The 21,169-nt window shown below is 33.8% G+C and overlaps 1 protein-coding gene across 3 annotated transcripts in view; it reads right to left on the reverse strand.

Annotated features, from left to right (window-relative positions):
• LOC128192142 (transient receptor potential cation channel subfamily M member 2-like) overlaps nt 1-19,673 on the reverse strand; it is a 32,384-nt gene extending 12,711 nt beyond the window's left edge. Inside the window, exons 1-19 of one of the 3 annotated variants that reach the window (XM_052864622.1) lie at nt 19,519-19,673; nt 16,571-16,936; nt 15,929-16,114; nt 15,383-15,565; nt 14,041-14,262; nt 12,493-12,694; nt 11,787-11,985; nt 11,476-11,623; nt 10,887-10,980; nt 10,648-10,775; nt 9,625-9,816; nt 8,673-8,828; nt 5,824-6,002; nt 5,420-5,672; nt 4,085-4,193; nt 2,290-2,390; nt 1,015-1,152; nt 759-902; nt 176-409 (exon numbers count right to left, since the gene is read on the reverse strand). In XM_052864622.1, coding sequence (XP_052720582.1) covers nt 176-409; nt 759-902; nt 1,015-1,152; nt 2,290-2,390; nt 4,085-4,193; nt 5,420-5,672; nt 5,824-6,002; nt 8,673-8,828; nt 9,625-9,816; nt 10,648-10,775; nt 10,887-10,980; nt 11,476-11,623; nt 11,787-11,985; nt 12,493-12,694; nt 14,041-14,262; nt 15,383-15,565; nt 15,929-16,114; nt 16,571-16,936; nt 19,519-19,572 — 3,288 coding nt within the window. In that variant the 5' untranslated portion in view covers nt 19,573-19,673. Of the gene's footprint in view, nt 1-175; nt 410-758; nt 903-1,014; nt 1,153-2,289; nt 2,391-4,084; nt 4,194-5,419; nt 5,673-5,823; nt 6,003-8,672; nt 8,829-9,624; nt 9,817-10,647; nt 10,776-10,886; nt 10,981-11,475; nt 11,624-11,786; nt 11,986-12,492; nt 12,695-14,040; nt 14,263-15,329; nt 15,566-15,928; nt 16,115-16,223; nt 16,317-16,570; nt 16,937-19,518 lie in introns of those variants that run through there. The other 2 variants (XM_052864623.1, XM_052864624.1) reach the window with 2 other exon arrangements.
• Nucleotides 19,674-21,169: the final 1,496 nt, after the last annotated feature.

Consider the following 21,169-nt stretch of genomic DNA (forward strand, 5'->3'; position numbering starts at 1 on the left):
AGAAGCATTCAAATCATCAGTATTCAGACAAGAAATGAAAAAGAGCAAGTGAAACTGGTGTATATTAAAATGATATGTCTAGGCCTTTAACCATTGCTTGCAAATGCATTACATGTGAAGAATGAAATATACAGCATAATACACTTGTCATTTTGTTGTTGAGTATGTAACCTACCATTCTGTTCATCCTGACCAGCATGGGCCCCAGCGTTGGAGAGATTGGGAGGTAGATGCCCAGCAGTCGGTAGAAGAAGAAGATGAGGGCTATGCTGAGCACGACCTTACTGGTGATGATGTCAGCCGAGTTAAACCAGTGCGGGATAATCCTCAAAACCAGGTACATGATCAGGAAAAACATCACAAGGATTATCTCACAGAGAGGGCCAAGGAGATTTACTGCTTTGTGTCGCTAAAAAGAATATTATGTGAATGATAGCTTTAGTATTTCAACATTAATGTACAACATTCATCATTGAAAAGAAATGTCAAAGAACAGCATTGCTTTAATAAATTCAAATGCTTTTTAAGGTTTTCTTTTAATCTTGCCCACAAGCATTTTTACATTGACATACTAACACCCAGCAGTGTTATTGTCCCCTCTGTAACCAGCTGTGGGTTAGTTCTTTCCTTTACATTATTTCTAATTTTCCTGCATCATACTACATTGTACCTTTTGTACACATTTACCTTACATTAACTTTACTCTTAGATCAACCAAATGAAATAGAAAGATAAGAGAAATGAAGGTATCTGCTTACAATGTGCTTTGTGTATGTCCGTTGAACTAAGTCAATCAGGATGATGGAGGTCCAGAGCCACAGAGTCAGGTCCAGGAAGAAGTTTCCACAGGTGGGCCACAACACAGCCAGACAAAACAAACCAAGGAAGCAAAAGTACATGGTCTAAAATCAAGAAAGAATTAATTGAGTATCTGATCAAGTATTCTAGTGTTCTTCAGTTTAAAACAATAATTCATAATCAACATCTCTGTGTTCTGTTTGGATTCATCCATACCTGAGTTACCCAGAAAGTTGTGATTGGAGCACTCCAAAGTAGGTATATTTTCTTCCACAAAGGTATTTCCTTCTCTACTTGCTTCTGAAAAGCACTTTGCAATCTCCTTCTAACTGTTAGCTTCTTCCTTTTCTTAAACTGTGACACAAAATGTATATATCAAATACTGCCAAATTACTTATACTTACTTACTTATACTTCATGGCAAAGCAAGATGTTTAATCTTCAACAAAATCTAAACTTTACATCTTCAGATATTTCCCATAAGGATTTGAGGTCTAAGTTAAATAAAACTTTTGTTGATATGATCTTTGAACAACGAACAAAATCTCATCTTCTAACTTCAGTTTTACAGTAAAATATCAAATTTGAACAGGTATAAGTTGAAAGATTATTTAAGGTTTTCCTTGAAAAAGCATGAAAGATCGCAGCTAATAAGATTAAGAGTAAGTGCACATTCACTATTTATTGAAATATGTAGATATTCTAAACCAATTATCCCTAAGGAAAAACATTTACACTATGCTTGTAAATTATTAGTTGAAAATGAAAAACATTTTGAATTTACTGTCCTGTGTATGACAATCTTCAATTTCATTATTGTAATATTTACAATGATAAAGTATACTGTGGTATTGATCCAATAAAAGAAATTGTTAATCCATTCTACAAAACGTTTATGTATCTACGTGTACTTATATAAATGCTTTATGCAGAGAAAACAGTTACAGGGACTATAAAGAATTGTATAAAACTGTCTTGCATGCTATTGCCTTTATGTTATAATATTCTTTTGACTGTCATTTGATTTCATTTTGACTGTATGCCAACATGGTGATGTCAATAAACCATTGAATTGAATGCAAATTAGATACTTCACATAAATAGATGTACATGTACCTGTATACATAAATAAACGGGTGTAATGTCAGATGTTCAACTCTTAAGTTTTCAAACAAAATGTTTTTTAAAAGTATGTAAATGAAAAAAGGATTCTCAAATCAGCACTCATCAGGTTTTCACCTTTTTTTTCTTTTTTTTTTTTTTTTTTTTTTTAGAAATTTGCATAATGCCAATAGACTTACATGATTAATTAAATGAATAGTTATTTTTAAAGTGGAGTTTTATTAACCTTGCCATGTATTTTTGTTTTGAATAACAGATGTTGGTGATTTTTTTCAAGATTTGTTCACAGCTTTGGGAGATATTTAGTTTAGCAAGAGTGAATACATGTACGGTGCAGTGATTATTATTAGGAAATAAAATTTTTGCTACCCTTTCCAATTCATTCTGAAGGAGAGATTTTGATGTTGGCAAGTTCTCATCTTCTTCCTCATCATCTGAATCTGAGATATCATTATCCACCATTTTTGAGTCTGGAAGATTTATGTTAAAGACAATACAGGTTATTTTGATGCATATGATTTTTCTTTGTTCTTCTCATTTATTTCTTTTTTAGTACATGTATTATGAGGTCATCAAATATGGCCAGGGGTGATCAAATCCAATAAAGCCAGGGGGACTTTATAGCTGATGTTAAGATTTGATCACCCCTGACCAAAATTTATCATCTCATAATTATCAAAGAATAATTCCTTATTATATAATTTTCACATAGTGATCATATTATTTTTGACATTTTGATGTCATTTTTATTTGCGTTCGTCAAAATTTCCTATATCCAGAACAAATTTTAGTGACTTCTTGTGAGCACCTGCTCTGTTGAACACATATGTGTACACCCCAGCCAAAGCATTGATGAACTGCTTGGACTATACATTACAATATCGATTTGTAGTGTTATCACAGATAAAAACTCTGAAAAATTTTAAAAATACATTAGTATGAATGTGCATTTTCCAAGAGAAAAGAGAAGTGAAAACAAAACAAAGCATTCTGGGAGTTTACTATTTAAGCAATCCTGGTCCCCTACTGGTTCCTCAATTTATTCTAGCAATGTCCTATATTTCCTTCAGTAAAATTCATACGAATAATAGTTAATCTATTTTCAAAGAATCAAAGGCCTGAAGGGCCCAAGAGTCGACTCCCTGTGAACATGTTGTCAGTATTTTGATGTATTTGTTTTTATTACATTGTTAGTAATACCTTAAAAAAAATTCTGTCTTTTGTAAATAAATTAAACATAGGTGAACAAAAACTACAGGGCTCATTGTAGCAGACATCACCTTTATGAGACCAGCTTTATCATATTAAATTAAATGATAATAATATTTAGATATCCTATATATTTAAAAAAATATCTTTCACGATTCATGATTTTTTTTTTTTATCTTTGATATGTTGTAGCCAGTGAAAATAAGATACTTCTATACTTAATTCATGATTATTTCAAATTCTGCGGGTTGAAAGCAGAAAAAGGTCAATAAATGTCTGATTCCTGAATCATCACCTCGTGTCAGTACTTTCAGTACTTTGATTTAACACGTTTCTGTTGACATTTTAATGATAGACTGGCAATGCCTGCCAGACTGGCAATGCATAATATCATAAGATAGAGACAAAGGTCCAGTATATTTCAATGACGAAGAAATAAGAGTAATTTGCATTATATCGCACATTATCAATTCACGTTAGTGCTCAAAATCCACTCTAAGAGATTCGATGACAGCAAGGGTCTTCTCGCTTCGCAAGCTGGGTTTTTCTAAAAATAGATTTTACGCTTAATATGGAATGGAAAAGTTGTCAAATTCATGGGCAGCGATTGAACAAGAACTACTTTGATTTGTTTTATTTTTTAAACAAGAAAAACTTAAAAAAATATATATGTAAAAAAAAGATAAGATTGTTTAACCATTTCAAATTGGCAATCATGCAAACGAAAGAGGTTAATGCATGCACTATTTTCATTAGCGCATGAATAATGTAGTGCAAAATTTTCGCAGAAACGATATGATAAGAAGGACTCGCTCGCCTCGCACACCGACTCAAAAATCATTCTTCAATATCATTCAAAAATTACTTTACAAAGTCTTTATTCCTGGGGAATAAAACTTCATAAATGCCTGTGCAAACTCTACTGATGATAATTGCATGTGTACACATTTATTACCAGAATCCACTTGAAAAGTTATTCCTCTCCTCTTCTTCCAGCTAGACGCTTTTGGAACAAATCCAATCCAAATGTATATGGGGAAGATGAAGAAAACACTAACCAGAATCTACAAAAAGACTCACTTAAAAGTATTCATGTACTGTAAGTCATTTTAACTCCACGGTGGTAAAATTCCGCGATTTCTCGGAAAGTACTAATTGCACCGGTTTGTACGGGTCACTGCTTTTATGGACTTTGGAATAGCGGTGGGGTTACCCATTTTAAATCCTGTTGTTACATTAAGTATTGGTGTTGTTTATGAGTACATTCAATGATAGCATTACATCTTATTAATTCAAAGTAAATACTGTTTTATGTAAAAAAATTAAAATGTTTAGAGTAAACAGTTGTGGTAAGTTGTGATAGAGATTGCAACTCCGGGTTGCAGTCAAACAACAAGAGCACCGCTAAGCCATGCAACCTCTCTTACTGTGGAGGAAAATGCATTATTTAGCAGCATACATGTACAGTAAAACTCGGTTATAACGAAGTCCTAGGGACCAATGAATTTAATTTGCCATACATGTTCCCGTAATTCGTTATATCCGTAAAACAAATTCATAATACTTACTATAGCGAATTCACTATATTTTTGAAGTGAATTACATGTACAGTCATCTTTATTTACTAATACATGTAGCCAAACTTTTTAAACTGTAGAGAAATTCGCTAAAAAGTGTTAAATTTCGTTATTATCCACCTTTACGGGACTCAAAATCAGTTCGCTATATGTGTAAATTCGTTATATCCAAATTCATTATAACCATTAAATTTTGCAATTTTACTAAGGTATAAAAAAAAACTTCGCTATAACCGAGATTTCACTATATCCGTGTTCATATTAAACGAGTTTTACTGTAATTAAATTCTCTTTCAAAGTTTGAAGTAGTTCCACTAGTAGTAATCAGGGAAATAATGACCAAAATTTGGTTGCTTGTTTGATGAAAATATGATGAATTTAATCTCTAATGTCTGCTTCTTCTAATTCTTTATTACAATCAAACATTTTTAATTTTTCTTATTGCCTTCAGCTTTTTATTACTGTTAATAAATAAGTCTTATCAATATATGGTGACTTCCTTTTTAATCATAGGTACTAATTTTCACAGTGATCAGTGAAAAAAAAATTGTTTCATCCCCCAGATCATCTAATCTAAGGATTTCTAAAAATGAGCAAAATACAGTAACTAACTGCATAAATAATCAAGCTATTGAGGTGACCAGTCTTTCATAACTGCTGAAAACATGGCAATGCTGAGATCTTGAAACAGCAAAAAGTTGATACAAACTTACCTTAAACCAGTTAGGAAGTGTCAAAAAACCCAAATCTAATTCTTTGACCTGAATTGCACCAAACAGTTTTCTAGTCAGCCATTTCTGACAGCAGGGATGGGCAATGAAGCCGATGTAGCCAGCATCATGAGCGATCTCAATGGAGGTCTTGTTGTTAAAATCCTTAAGAGGGGCGCTCAGCATGCTGTAGGTCTGCTCACTCGAGTCCATGTACCCAATATCTAGCACCCCCAGGGCTTTGTCACCAAACTCCCTGGTTATAGATACAAATGATTTTTTTTTTTGTCAAGCATATTTCTGTGGAATCATTTTTTGTTCAAGAAAGTGAAAATTGTAAAAATTGCAATGGTTAGAGGACAATGAATTTTAGATTTATTTACTGTTAAATTACAAGAAAGAATTACTTTGCATTTCTCTCCATTTCTGTTCGTAGGAACAGCTCCACACAGTTTTTAGCCAGCTCTTTGTATAGATTGCTACAGATTAGAGCTAGAGCTATAGGTTCATCACAGCGGTTCCACAGCACCTTGGCCAACTTGTGTCTGTTCATCAGTACAGCCCAAACTGTCAACCAGTTCAGAGCCTGAAATACATCCCCATTTATCGTCAACATATACATGTAGTTGCAATATCAAATGCAACTAGAACTGTCCTAATGGGACTAATACCCCCGCAAGGCTAATTTCAAATGGGACAAATAATTGAATTGAATAATAAAGGTTTGGAACACATACAAAAAAAAAATTCTATATAGAATTGTAAAAAAAAAAAAAAATTAGTTAACAAAGAAAAATTAAAATCAAAATTGTCAGAATTTCACTGTAAATACATATCTATAGCAGTAATACATTTACAAATGTATGTATCTGATGATATATATTTTTTTTAATTTAATTGATTTAAAGAAAAACCAACAAAATGACAATAACCCCTCCCTTTGCAGTAAATGGAAATACCGGTAGCCAAGCAATGCTCTTCTGTTGATAACACTTTCAAAATCTTTCTAATAAGAGTCTTGACATATGCAATTAGTTGTTTCAAATTTTCCTCACTTTCTCCTTTGGCACAATAGAACTCCATATCAAAAAATTGAATTTCACAATTTTGATAGAGGGCCTCATGGACATCATAATCATGCATTTAGTTTTTAAAAAATATAAATGGTAGTAGAGAAGAAGATTTTCTAAGATTAATACATTTTTACTATATGGCCATATTGGCCCCAACTTAGAGCCAGAACCCCTGACCCAGGGGCCATAAATTTCACAATTTTGGTAGAGGGCCTCATGGACATCATAACCATGCAACCAGTTTTTTCCTCACATGCGTGGGAGTAGAGAAGAAGATTTTTGAAAATTTGGCTTTTTTTGCATATTTGGCCCCACCTGTGGCACCCCAGGGGTGGTAGAGCCATAAATTTTACAATTTAGATTCTTCTTACCATAGAGATGCTTCACACCAACAAGAGGCCAATTGGCCTTAATGGTCACCTGAGTAGCATATATCCCATACACAAACTTGTCATGGAGTCTCATATATGCGTCTTATAATTAATTAGGTTTCATACTGGAGTAGAAAAATTATAAATTTGTAATGACTTCCACATTTCAAAAAGAACTGTGAAACTTATAATTTGGTGAAAAACTAAAAGATATGGTCTACAAAATCATGAATTCAGTTTTCCTTTCAGATGTGTGGGAGTAAAGAAGATAATTTTTTAACGTTATATGCATTAACATCTATACATCCATTTTGGCCTTGCCCTAGAGTCAAAACCCATCCTTGAGGGGACATGAAAATTAAAATTTCAGTAGAGGACTTCCTGGTAAACATAATTATTAGTCAGTTTTTTTATACAGATGTGTGAGAATAGAGAAGAAGATTTTTAAACAATATATGCATTAACACTATATTACCATACCCCCCCCCATGTCCTGAACCCCTGACCCAGGGGCCAAGAATTTCACAATTTAGGTAAAGGAGACTGTGGATATCATAACCATGTATTCAGTTTTTTGCCCACATGTGTGGGAGTAGAGAAGAAGATTTTTTAAGATTTAAAACATTTTTACTATATGGTCATATTGGCCGCACCCTAGAGCCTGAACACCTAACAAAGGGGTCATGAATTTCACAATTTTAGTAGAGGCCCTCATGGACATCATAACCAAGCATTTAGTTTTTAACAAATATATACAGGAATAGAGAAGAAGATTTTCTAAGATTTAATACATTTTTACTATTTGGCCATATTGGCCCCACCCTAGAGCCTGAACCCCTGACCAAGGGGACATGAATTTCAAAATTTAGGTTGAGGGCTTCAAGGACATCATTATCATGCATTTAGTTTTTAACAAATATATATGATAGAAGAGAAGAAGATTTTCTAAGATTTAATACATTTTTACTTTATGGCTATATTGGCCCCACCCTAGAGCCTGAACCCCTGACCAAGGGGTCGTGAATTTCACAATTTAGGTTGAGGGCTTCATGGACATCATTATCATGCATTTAGTTTTTAACAAATATATATGATAGAAGAGAAGAAGATTTTCTAAGATTTAATACATTTTTACTATATGGCCATATTGGCCTCACCTTAGAGCATGAACCCTGACCCAGGGGTCATGAATTTCACAATTTAGGTAGAGGGCCACATGGACATCATAATCATGCATTTAGTTTTAAAAAAATATATATGGTAGTAGAGAAGAAAATTTTCTAAGACTTAATGCATTTTTACTATATGGCCAGATTGGCCCCACCCTAGAGCCAGAACCCCTGACCCAGGGGCCATAAATTTCACAATTTTGGTAGAGGGCCTCATGGACATTATAACCATGCAACCAGTTTTTTCCTCACATGCGTGGGAGTAGAGAAGAAGATTTTTGAAAATTTGGCTTTTTTGCATATTTGGCCCCGCCCGTGGCACCCCAGGGGTGGTAGAGCCATGAATTTCACAATTTAGATTCTTCTTACCATAGAGAGGCTTCACACCAAAAATGGTAATGATTGGCCAGGTAGTTTTCAAGAAGAAGTTAAAAATGTAAAATTGTTAACGCACGATTCGTTTGCGGGGGTATAACAAAAGCATTGCAAAGATAAAGAGAATCAACACTCAAAAGGTTCAGCATTGCAGATACAGCTGTAGGTCGTGCTTTTAAGGAATCACTATACTCACATCTTCCTATTCTAAAATAATCTTGCTTAAATACAGTAGGAAGAGATACTTTAAAAGTATGTGTACTGATACCTTTCTTTCTGCTACAGCAGGGTCCAGCACATACAGGCCTACGGAATTCATTGACATTTCATAAGGCTGGACAAAGTCACTCAGGCCGATCAGTTTGAAGATGAGTCGGTTCAAGTCGTTCACCAAGAAATTGGCATCCAGAGCCTGGTCAAATACCTGTCAATTCAGATTATAGAATCCATTACACTGTCTTCTACAACACAAATACCTTAATGTACACAAACACCTAGTCTACTCAACAGATTCAGGTACATGTAGATTTCAGATCAAAGCATCTCATTACACTGACTCATGCAATACACATACAATGTATACGCGTACCTCAATGTTAAAAAATACCTAAGTCAAGAGTAACTAACTAACTAAGCATTAGGTCTTTCATTTAGAAATACAAATGTATATCCTTTGATTATCAATGGAATGCAAATAAAACGCAAAAACAATATTGCAAGAATGAAATTTGGATTTGAAATGGTAGGACTTTCAGTGAAATAGAAACACTAAATTTGATTAATATTGCTCTAACTTTTTGGACTTTGAGGTAAAGCTGAAAGATGTGTAAATTTTGCTATTCTTGTTACAACTACATGTATATTGGATTTTCTCAAATTTCCCAAAATCTGATTTCATTCTAAACAAATATTACTGTACTTGTTTCCTTCAATATCAATACGGGTAATAATAAATTCATTTTCTTTATCAACATTAATACTGGCCCTTCTATGACCCAAAGAGGTTTATTTTATGATTTACTGGTAATTAGAAAACTTTTAATAACTACTTGCTTTCATATTAAATTCACAACTGACTGCAATCTTTATTTTGTTAAGAGGAATTGTTTCTATATATTTTTATGTAAATAGGATATTTCAAACCCATAAGTGAAGTCTCTATGACCTCAGGGATCAAAGTAATAGAGTAGTACTGTAGTAGCTATGCAGCAGGTACTTACCCCCATCTGACCCAGTACCTTCTCCTGACAAATACTGACAAAGAATTCACGGTCGTCTGCCTTCTCGTACAGAAGCTTGTACTTTTTGTGGTTGAGGTACTTGTGAATTAGAAACCCGTGGTCCAGAAAGATCTCTACAAACTCCTCCCTATTCAGCTTCAGTAGGGCCTGCTCAAACAGTTTCTTGTCGACCTGCAAGGAGAGAATTAGTGCCATTGTACTGTATACATTGGTTGTGACTGTCTTCAGTTGATAAAGTATTGATATCAACCTGAATGACCAAAAAGTTCACTTAAATTATTCTGATAGTAAAAACTGAGACACATATAAAGATCAGTTATTTTATAGTTTACTGGTCAAATAACCAAATAACATGTTTAATTACACATGAAATTCAAACTTTATTAATGCTTTATTCATTGGTCAAGTAAATCATTTCATAAATGCATCGACTTTTGTCCAAAATTCACCTTGTGCCCTGTGATAGCTCTGCTGCGAGTTAGATCAATACTGTGACCTGATTAAAATATCTATTTACCGTATTGATTTACATAGAATCTGGATTATTAACCTTTGTTTACATATTACGATGATTTTCGGTAATACAACGCATAATATCCGTTATAAAGCCCATACATAAATATGAGCACATGGCACTGTCATTACATGCGACCAGGATCGTATTCCATGCGTATTCCGCCATGTTGGTTTATAGAATGCACATGTGACTGCATCGGTTGATCGATTATTTCCCCTGTTTATGTTGTCTTAAATTATAGTATTGTTATTGATTAAAATCTATTTGAAATGTTACAAAGTCTAATGTTTCTCTCTCTCGGATTGTCACGCATTTTTATATTTGGAAATATGAATTGACGGTGGTGTTGAAATACCAGTCTTTATTAAAAACTAAATACAGTCTAAGACTGTGTTACCCGATATACCTCGGGCCCGTTACATGCCCCATTTATTGATAAAAGATATTAAGCCTACAATTAAACAGTGATTTGTTTGTAAAAGTACCTTGATTTTGCCCCAGTCATCTCTGTGAAATATCATAGAGAGGGCCATGTCTGGACGATTCCAGTCCAATATCAGCTGTAGATCCTTGAACACTTTCTCCCTCCATTTCATTTTGGTCTGCCTTTCACCTTTACCACAGAACAAAATAAAAAAAATTAACACAATAAACTTGCTCCAATCATACTTCTGATATCTTTATTTTTCATTCAGTTTGAATTGATAATATAGAAAATACATACAATTAAATAGAGCCTTCAGAAGATATTTATCCAGATCCTTCAAGTTTGCATCCCATCCTTGTGTGTTCACCATGGTTAAAAAGACTTGCTCATCCTAGAAATAAAAAATAAACTCTGCTCAACCAAAAGGGATGAATAACTTACTATCATACTTTAGAACTCAACAGCATGATACCAATTTTTTTTAAATTAACACCATAATCATATCATTCTACTTAAATTTTAAGTATACAGTTGAACTTTAGATTTTAGAACACTGGTATCTAAAATACCATGAAAATTTTAAAGTTATTTAAAGCCTAATTCACTATTTTTCAAACTGAATTTAATCTCAATATCTCAAACCGCCACGCATTTCTAAGTCCACTTGAGTTTGAGATAACAAGAGTTGACTGTATATTCATTGTCTAAAGGAGCTTTCTACCCAAGGGTCATTCTCAAACATTTGACTCTTTACTGCTTCTAACCCCAGCATCAGAAGCCTCTTTATTTATCCCTGATGAAAAACCAGAAATTTAGCAGCAGCTCAGTTTATCTTGTGAGGAGACAATCTCTACATGGCTGTGTTTTAATCTTTGTATGCAATTACCTCTATGGCGAGGTGACAACACTGAAGAATTTTGTCTCTGAACTCTGTACGAGCCATGTCATTTTCTTTGAAGTCCTCCGGATATACTTTGCAGATCATCCTTGTTAACTCAGGTTTGAGGAAGTGTTCTTCAAAGTCAGGGTCAGATCTAAAACCAATCAAAAGATTTCATAAAATTTTTAAAATAAGGGCACTTTAACAGTCTTATTTAAAAAAAAATTTCTTTCATGAAAGTTTAATAACTAGACAGATATCGTCTGTCCCCTGAAATGACGACCACACTTAAGCACATTACAAGTTTCAAAGCCCACCTTTCCAGCAGCTCTTCAAATGCGTAGGCCAATAGATCTGCCACCCCTCCACTCCCCTTCAAGAGGACAACCGGCATTTTGTTAGTTAAGTAGGTCAAGACATGGTCCACTCCCCTTGGTGACCCCTGAACCAGCAAGCCAACCACTGGCACTGTCTTCTTTATGACCGGCTCAGATAAATCGTACTGTTCATCAGATCCTGAATAATAACAAAGCAAGTGTATAATTTTTTGATCTATTCAAACAAGTCTAACTTACTCTTCATTTAAATGAAAATTACATAAAAGTAAATTCTGTTCAGTTTTACTGCCAATCATCCCATGCAACAGGAAATCTTGTTTCAAATGTGCCTTAGATCAACTTTTGTATTCTTTTATTAACAATAACCGGTGTGCAAAATTTCAGTAACATATACCGGTACTTTTTAATAACAGATTCTCAAAAGACGATTCACCAATAACCTTGCAAATAAATAACTTAGTAGGGATTGACTTATTATAATGCTTAAGGGTATGCAAATTTAAGGATTCTATGTGTTTTAAGTTTATCAACAATCTTGCCCACAAGCTTTTGTACATTAACATACTACCATGCACACTAACCCACCAATACACACACAGTTAATAATGCTACTTGGATATCCCCTCTGCCACAAGTTGAGTGAGGGTATGATTAAGATGAACAAGATGGTTTGTAATAAGATTACCCCAACTGAACAGTCTCCGGAGGCGTCTCTTTCGGCCCACCCCATACTGAAACTGCTGCTCCAGCTGACATCGGATGTTTGTAAAGAACATTCGATCTCGGTCCTCCTCGTCCACAAAAATAAAGTGGGTGTGGTCTGGATTCAGCTCATAGAGGTCGCTGTTGGGTCTAATGCCTTCGTTCTTGATATTAATGCCCATTTCCTTCATTCAAGAAAAAAGAATAAACCATAAATGTCTTACCTGAAAAATACCACCTCAATAAAAAAATGTTGCAAATTCTCTTTAAAATCGAGTTTTTATTGAAAATGCTAAGAGAAAATTTCATTTTATGTTTTCTTAATAAATTCAATACTATTTCCTTAAAAAAAATCCAAAAAAAGTATGTTAAATCTTTTAGAGTCTATCTGCTATTATGGTTTTATAAACCAGTCCCCAATCCCCTTCAAAATGTGAACATAATACATGTATCAGATAATTTGAAACAACAAAAAAATCCAAAATATTATTGCTGTATGATTCTTAAATTCTATAATGTGTCAAACCCTTGCTTTTTATTAAAAGTAAGCAAAATCTAGATCTATCTAACTTCCATTTATAACAATAAAATAATATTTCATAAAATGAGATACTTTAGGCAACAGATTACAAACTATAATGAAGCAGGGTAGCAGGAAGGTTATTTTGGTTTTTTGCTCATCAAAAGACTTTAAATGGGATTACTGTGGAATCATTTAATTTCATGGGGGCCAATTTTCATGGATTGTGGGTTTTTTAAATATTCGTTGGGATGTAATGTATGTAGTTTCAGATGGTAAACTAAATCTTTTATGATTAGTTTTCGTTGAGGATGTAAATTCTTGGGTGAGGGCTACCCACGAATACCATGAAAATTGAGCCACCATGAATTCTAATGATTCCACAGTAACCTAATCTTTATTGATCTTAACTTTAAATTGAAGAAAATTCTTATTATTTTTTCCTTATTTAGAATCACAATCAAACATGAAATGATACGACTTGCTATCCCAGTGCACATGTAACTAAGCATTGATTTTAGGGTCTTAGAGATTATATAACTACATAAAATTCTTCTTATTCAGTATTCATTGCTCTTGGTGTCTAAAACCAATGTTTCACAAAATTTCTTAATGATTCATAATATATGTTATAATATATGTTATATGTAATCTTCCCTATAAGACTTATCCATATTTTTATCTAATTCTTTAAAAGTCTCAAGATGATGGTTAAATAAAGTCTACATAAAGTCTACATAAAAAGTTAAAGTAAAATATTTGAATGATGTGTGTTCTATCTTTACAATATGATTTAATAAAATTCTAGGATGAATATCAATCCATGAAAATACAACAGAATGAGAAAGGGATGCCAAGCATTGGTATATGGCACATGAATTTGCTTTTAACACTTCCTGTGTTCAAATAAACAATGTTAATATAATTACTTGGCATGCTTGGTTTGATTATCACACCTTCTCCCCTACTGATCAGCGTGATGACGTACTGTACGGTCTCCTGAATACTTACGTTTCCCTGGAATAGGTCCGAGTAGGTGATCACGTTCTTGGGGACCACCCCTATCAGGGTCAGTTTCTGGAAGCGCTGGACCTTCTCCTGTCCCAGGTGGGAGAGCTGCAGCTGTTTACACTCTCGGCGGGCTCGCTCCTCCTGGATGGCCTCCCCTATCATCTTGGAGACGGCCATGTCCACTCCATCCGTTATAATCCACATCTCGGTGGTGTTAGCTGCCTAGAGGATGCCAGGATATCATTAAAGCAATCATTATTGTCTTAGGACACTACAAATAAGAGCTAAGCCCTTGTACTCCATTTAGAATACTGGCATTGCTGGCAGGTTGTAATCAATGATTTCTCCAAGTTCTCCATTTCTCAACAGTGAGGGTTACTTAAACAATAATATTAAATTATATAAATGCTTTTTTTGGTGTGATTTAAAGGTGGCGACATTGCAGAAAATATATTTATGTGTGACAGCAAGCAAACCTACATGTATAATTGGTTATATAGGCCCTACCAGGAAAGTGATGAATACTTGAGACGATCTGGCTAGCCATACTAACAGTACTAGTAATTAGTAACAGTGGTTAACATGTGTATGACACATCAACTGAGCTTGGTTTTGAGGGTAGATACATGTAATTATTTAGTAAGAAAAAGGGCAATTTCTATACAACCCACTTGCTGTATGGCACTGATTTTGAAACATTTGACATGTTGTAAGACAATATTGCAAATCTAAACATACCATTACTAATGATAATTGACACTGGCCTGTACATTTAAATGATTAAATCAGTTAACTAGTCCATTTAAATCCTAAACAAAACAAAAAGTACCACGAGAGGGATTACAAATAATATATAATATCCAAATACATAACACCCATGGTGTGAAAATCTTTAGTTATCAACATGACCTTAGACTGACTTTTCATTGCCAAGAAGAATATGATGAACTGTCTGAACTTATTTAAAAGTGCCTATTTTTTACAATAATTTTGTAAAATAATATTCAACAGATTTAATTTCGCTTCACGTTTCTTGAACCAGTATACGAAAAAGTACATCAAAATGTTACGGTTTTATTTTTTTAACAGCCTTGTAAAAAATTTATTCCAAAAAAGAGAAATATCCTATCCTTTTTAAAGAAGATTTCTTTGGTGTGTCTTATAGAAAATGCTACAAAAAACTTGAATGACTAGATTGTGCATTCAAAGACCAAACATGTAAATACCAATTATATACCAACAAACTTTGCATCCGAGTGCAAAAATAAAGCAGCCAAATCAATAGATACCTCCTAAATGGATTGAAATTTGGGGTGATTTAAAACCATTGCATTAGGTATACTTTGGTTATGCCTTTCTGGAACTGTTCCTTGAGTCGGTTATTCTTCCACGGCCTGAAGTGTTTGACCCCTGATATGACGGACAGGACGATTTTGGGACTCCTCATTTTCCAGTATGTACCCATGAAGCGGGTCACCTCCTCACTTGGAGTCTCTGCCGACACAGTCACATAATGCTTCTTGGTCTGAAACATGTATATAATTTTTCAACTTAATAACTACAGTAGAAAATTCTTAATGTGTTTAGTCTTAAAAACAAAACAAAAATAAAACAATATTGCCAATCACATATAAATCTTAAGAAAAAATCTGGTTTCATCATTCATTGAACATTGATTTTTGTGGACCTCTTAATTGAGTCCATCCAGGAAATCAAAAGCATTATGTTTATCAAAGTTCAAAATATAACAGACAAGCTCTACATTGGCAAAGCCACTCTACTGATTAATTAACTTTTCCTCTAGTCTATGAAAGTTTCAAAATAAATGAAAATTGCACATCCCGAGGTATATTGATGAAAACGAATACTCTGGTCCTGCTACACTTACCGAGCTTTCCTCCATATTCATCTGTCCGATCCAAAAGTGGATGTTTCCACATGGAAACGGAGCATCGTCATACCTGGCACTATCCTGAGTGTCAGTGGAGATGGCTCCCAAAGAAGTGACAGTTCTCTGGGCACTCTCTACATACTCAGTCGAGTCTCCAACAGACGAGTCGGAGCTGCCATATCCCTGAACAGACCAAAAATCAATGATTTAATCGACATTTTTGTTTGAAAAAATGATTTTTTCAAAAACGTTCAATGCTTTACATATACATAATTAAGTAAGTTTTACATACCAGTGGCAGTGAGAACGATTTACCCATAGTTAGGATTGAAAGTATTCATTTCAATTTCTTTCCAAACAAATTACTTAGTAGTTACATAATATACAAGTAGGCCTCTTACTACAGTACATAAATTTTATATATATATACATAAGGAAAATATTTTTCCTAAAGATTTTAAAGGTAACAATAAAATTAAATAAAATTTCCTCAAATTTAATCATGTTACAGTATATTTACTATGTAGAACAATATCTGGTAACTGAGTGAAAGGGCATGTATACAACACAGGAAGATCACTTTATTTGCACTACTCAATTAACACTCTCTAGCAAAATAAAAAGGCAACAACTTCTAACCAGTGGTGCGTCTTGGTTCTCATCCTTGTCTTCTAGGGTCTCTGGACTGATCATATTGATAGGCAAAGGACTGAGTCGACTTGGAGTTGAGACATGACCAGTTTCCCCGCTGGCGTAAGAAGTGCGGGTGAATCTGCCAGAGACTATGGACTGTTGAGACGTCAGGACTGGCCGAGGGGAAGGGACTGGGCTTTGTGGGGAGGACTCGGGCTGCTGGGTGCCTCCATGGGGGATGTACAGCACAGAGGTGACTGTGTCATGGACAGAGCCCTCACTGTCACTGCTGGAATGGTGGACATCCTCACTATGTGAGGAGACAGCATCATTTACAAGGTGCTCCTCTATAATCTTATCCAACTCAGTTTCCTGCAGAACAAAACCTAACACTGTTACACAACAAATCAATAACTCTAGGTCTGGAATAATGAAGCTGTACAGAAATAACTTTGTTGACAATGTTGGCCAACACCCATTTTATATATTACCTTGTTTTGAAGAAGTTTGTCATTATTTTTTTTAGTATTGTTACTATTGTGGATAATAAAGGAGAAAAAAATAGGAAGCTAAAGGAGAGCAAAATTTTATGAACATGAGTACAATTCAAATATTGTGTGATACAGCTAGTTGCTAATCTTATCACTATAATTTTGGGATTTTGTTTTGTAAAACTCAATATGTATAAACAAAATAGAAAATAGTTTCAAAAACTTACCAAATTTATTTAAGAGTATATTATAAATTAAGATAAAGTTTCTGGTTTTTTGTTTTTGATCATTTTCTTTATAAAAGAATGTCTATGCCATACAAAGTATTGAAAAGATTTGTTGTCCTTCCAGAAATTACATTTTTCTTACCTGATCTTAATATTTTACATGACTAGTAAAAGATTCAAAATACATGTATATACTGTATTAATATAATATTGGTAGTTTGGATGCATACCTGCAACAGTTGGGTCAGTAGATTAAATACATTAATTATAGTAAATCTGATAATTTTTTGCACCGCCACCACCAAATTGTTTTTGAATGGACTAGTCATATCATGTACATTTCCTATAAGCTTCCTTCCCTTGGCACATCAACAGAACTAAGCTTGTAAATTCTTAAGATTTGCATACAATATTACATAGCTGAACAAGATGCTAAAGAAAACAAAGCATATTCATTGGCAGTCAGTGCCATCATCTGATAAGGGAACTAGCTTTGCACTAATTAATGCAAGACAGCTCCAAACTGGCTTAACTGGGCATCTTTTACATGAATATGCATTCAGTACATGATGAATGAGTAAGTGGATTCCTTCTTCAAATACACATATAACATTTAAAGCCAGCATTTAGTCTATTATTCATTGTCATGTGATTCAGTGGCTCCTACTCCCAATAAAATGTTTACAATTCAGTGGCTCGATCATTGTACTGATGAAACATGTACATTTACCTTCATGTCAAAAACAATGCACTATGAAGTTTTATTTTAAATATAATCCAGGGGTCTCATAATAGACTTGACATCAGTTCAATGATTTTGTGAGTGCATGTTGTCAGATGTATTTCACACTTGTATAACTGTAGGGCCAATTAACTTGATAGTTAATGCAATATGCTTCGTTGTTTTGAATTACTGGTATGTGACATTCAAATTCAACCAGTTTGATACAGTCAAAACACACATTTCTAATCATTATCTAGTGGGAAAACTATGCTTTTATTGGATTATTACAACCCAACATCTATAATCCATTAACAATTTTTCAAAGTTATTAACTAGGTACTTCAATGTTGGACACTGTCAAACTGTCATATTCATAAATATTGCATCAAATATCATTGTAAAAATGATGGAAAATATAACCAAAGGCAGATTGAGATTCAGAAAAAGTAGCTAAACATTGTGCTGCCTTTTACATGAAAAGATGGAATTTAAATTATATATTGACATGACCGAAATTACTTTCATAATACATCACTTTTTTTATCTAAAATGTATGCTTAATATTTATAATTAATCTTGTTTTTCAAGATAGGTATATAGAATTGGTTGTTGCAATACATAAAATATTTTGATTTAAAATAAACCCAAAATGATCCCAATTTTTTGTAAAGAATAGCACCCTTTTCCTAGTCTGTCCAATGATATTTACGCAGCACATTTGGATTTTTTTTTTTATAAAAATACACATACCTGTGAAAGAGTAGCAATTGAAATCGATAAATAGGGAAATATCCAACATATTTTCATTGACTCATTGTCAATTTACATTTATAACTTGAAAAAATTCATAGGAACAAACTCAGTTTTCTCAGAGAGTCTATGAGATTTATAAATCAAAACAGTTTTTTTAGGGAAATTTATAATAGGAATCATGTTGACATCTTTTCTCCATTCAGATGTCACTTGGAATAACTTACAAAATTTTTCAATGTTATCATCATGGTACTTTCGCTTACAATACAAAATCCCATTTTTTAAACTGTGTATTCAAACCTGGCAAGCTATAGGTGCCAGGTGTTTCAAAGAAAAAATCATTGCATTTTTCCATACTATCAAAAGAACATCATTTAAACCCTGAGGCATCTATAAATATTGAATAACTTACAAAAATGTGCTGCATAAATATCCTAGGGAAAGAGTACAGTAAACAAGTTGTGTGCTCTTCTCAAAATTCTACAATGAACCTTCTATGGTCTCCCAATATATCTTGGGTTTGATACTGTACCGTTCTTCAAGAGAATGTACATGAATGTACAAGGCCAGCAAAGTTTATTGAACCAAACATGGGTGATCATCGGGGCATTGACCTGAGGTCCCCCACCACGATCATATTACAGAGCTTCATTTCACGTTTTCTACATTAAATTTTTATTTAGACTGATAGCAGACGTTTATCAGTGTAAAATTGACAAAACATTCAGTTCATCCATTTTTCTGATAAACCCTATTTACCTGTGCGTGGCTGGGAAGATTAAACTCTTTCCAATCTGAATTTTTGTCATCCATTTAGGGTCATGTTGGCATGCTCGTCTACCTTACATTCAATGCGTAAAACCTAAAACCAGGGAAATCCAGTCTCAACGATGACTCTCTGGATCTTCGATCCCGATCGAATTTAATAGAAGGGGGGGGGGGGGGGGAGGGGCTGGATATTAATTCTTCAATGTGTCCAGTGTCATTATTTTAACTTAATAATTCATATTGTCTTTTATTTTATGATACTGTAAAAACAAAGCAAGTTGTACTTATACTTGTTTATTTGATTTGACGACATGCATGACGCAACTCACATAGTTTACGCATGGAAGTATGGTGGCATAGTTCTGCCACCACTTGTCATATAATTATGTCGACTTGTCAGATCATTATGTCGACTTGTCAGATGATTATGATGACTTGTCAGATCTTTATATCGACTTGTCACTTATTCACGTGTTTAAAGATTTAACACTAAAACGTTTCCACGCCCAATTTATGCCATCTAGTTAACATAACATTATCTGACAAGTCGACATAATCTTCTTTTAAGTCGACATCATTATTTGACAATTGACATGATTATCTGACAAGTCGACATAATTATTTGACAAGACGAGATAACATCGAGAGGTCAATAACATTATCTGACAAGTCGACTCATAATATGAATCATAATTTTCTTCAAACTAGTTGACATTTTGTTTCTTCTGTCAGATAATTATGTTAACTTGTAAGGTCTTGATATCTACTTGTTACATAATTATGTCGACTTGTCAGATAAGCATGTCAACTTGTCATGCCCCTGTGAATCACGTATTTGAACAAAAATGTGTTTATACAAACCAATAATTAAAAAAAAGAAAGATCATACCAACAGATTGAATCGAACAAGGAAACATAAAAAAACCCAAAAAAACCCCCAAAAAACAAAAACCTTTGAATATGCCGTATGTGACAGCGGTGAAACCAACTAAACTATTCAAACCTTTCAGGTGTAATACGTATGTATACTTTTATAAACCACTATAATACAAATAAGTTTTAATTTTTTGGTAGGTCTTTTGTAAATTTCAACCTCAGGGCAGGGGTACCCCTAAAATCGATCCTATCTTAATTTATTCCTTTGATCAAAAACTATCAAAATACCATCGGGTTTTTTTTCAAGGGCAGTTGGTCTTCTATGCCAAAATTTATGCAGAAAAATAGACCGTTTTACTGCAAAAATGGTTTTTCGCTAACTCTGGGGGTTAACTAAAGAATGACATGCACTTACATGCTATGTTCTAAATGAAAAAAAAATCGAAAATTAGGAAATATGTACAATTGAAGATAATAATTTTTAAAAGTGATTTTTATCAAGGAAATCTATTTCCCCTGTAGGTCGATTCTTTGTTATTAACATTAACAAGTGATCCTTTACGAAAAGAAAAAAAGCTCCGAACTGCACAATATTTTGAAACAAATATAACAGACTTTTTCTAACTGTTGTGAAAAATTAAGGAACTATGGTGGCATAGATCTGCCACCACTAGTCAGATTTAGTCAACCCTTTCCATCTTTACGTTGACTTGTATATGAATAATCTAATTGTCTAGAAACTCAATATTTTGTTGTCAAAGCGTGT

This window comes from Crassostrea angulata, chromosome 7 (genome assembly GCF_025612915.1).
Source record: "Crassostrea angulata isolate pt1a10 chromosome 7, ASM2561291v2, whole genome shotgun sequence".
NCBI classification, from domain to species: domain Eukaryota; kingdom Metazoa; phylum Mollusca; class Bivalvia; order Ostreida; family Ostreidae; genus Magallana; species Magallana angulata.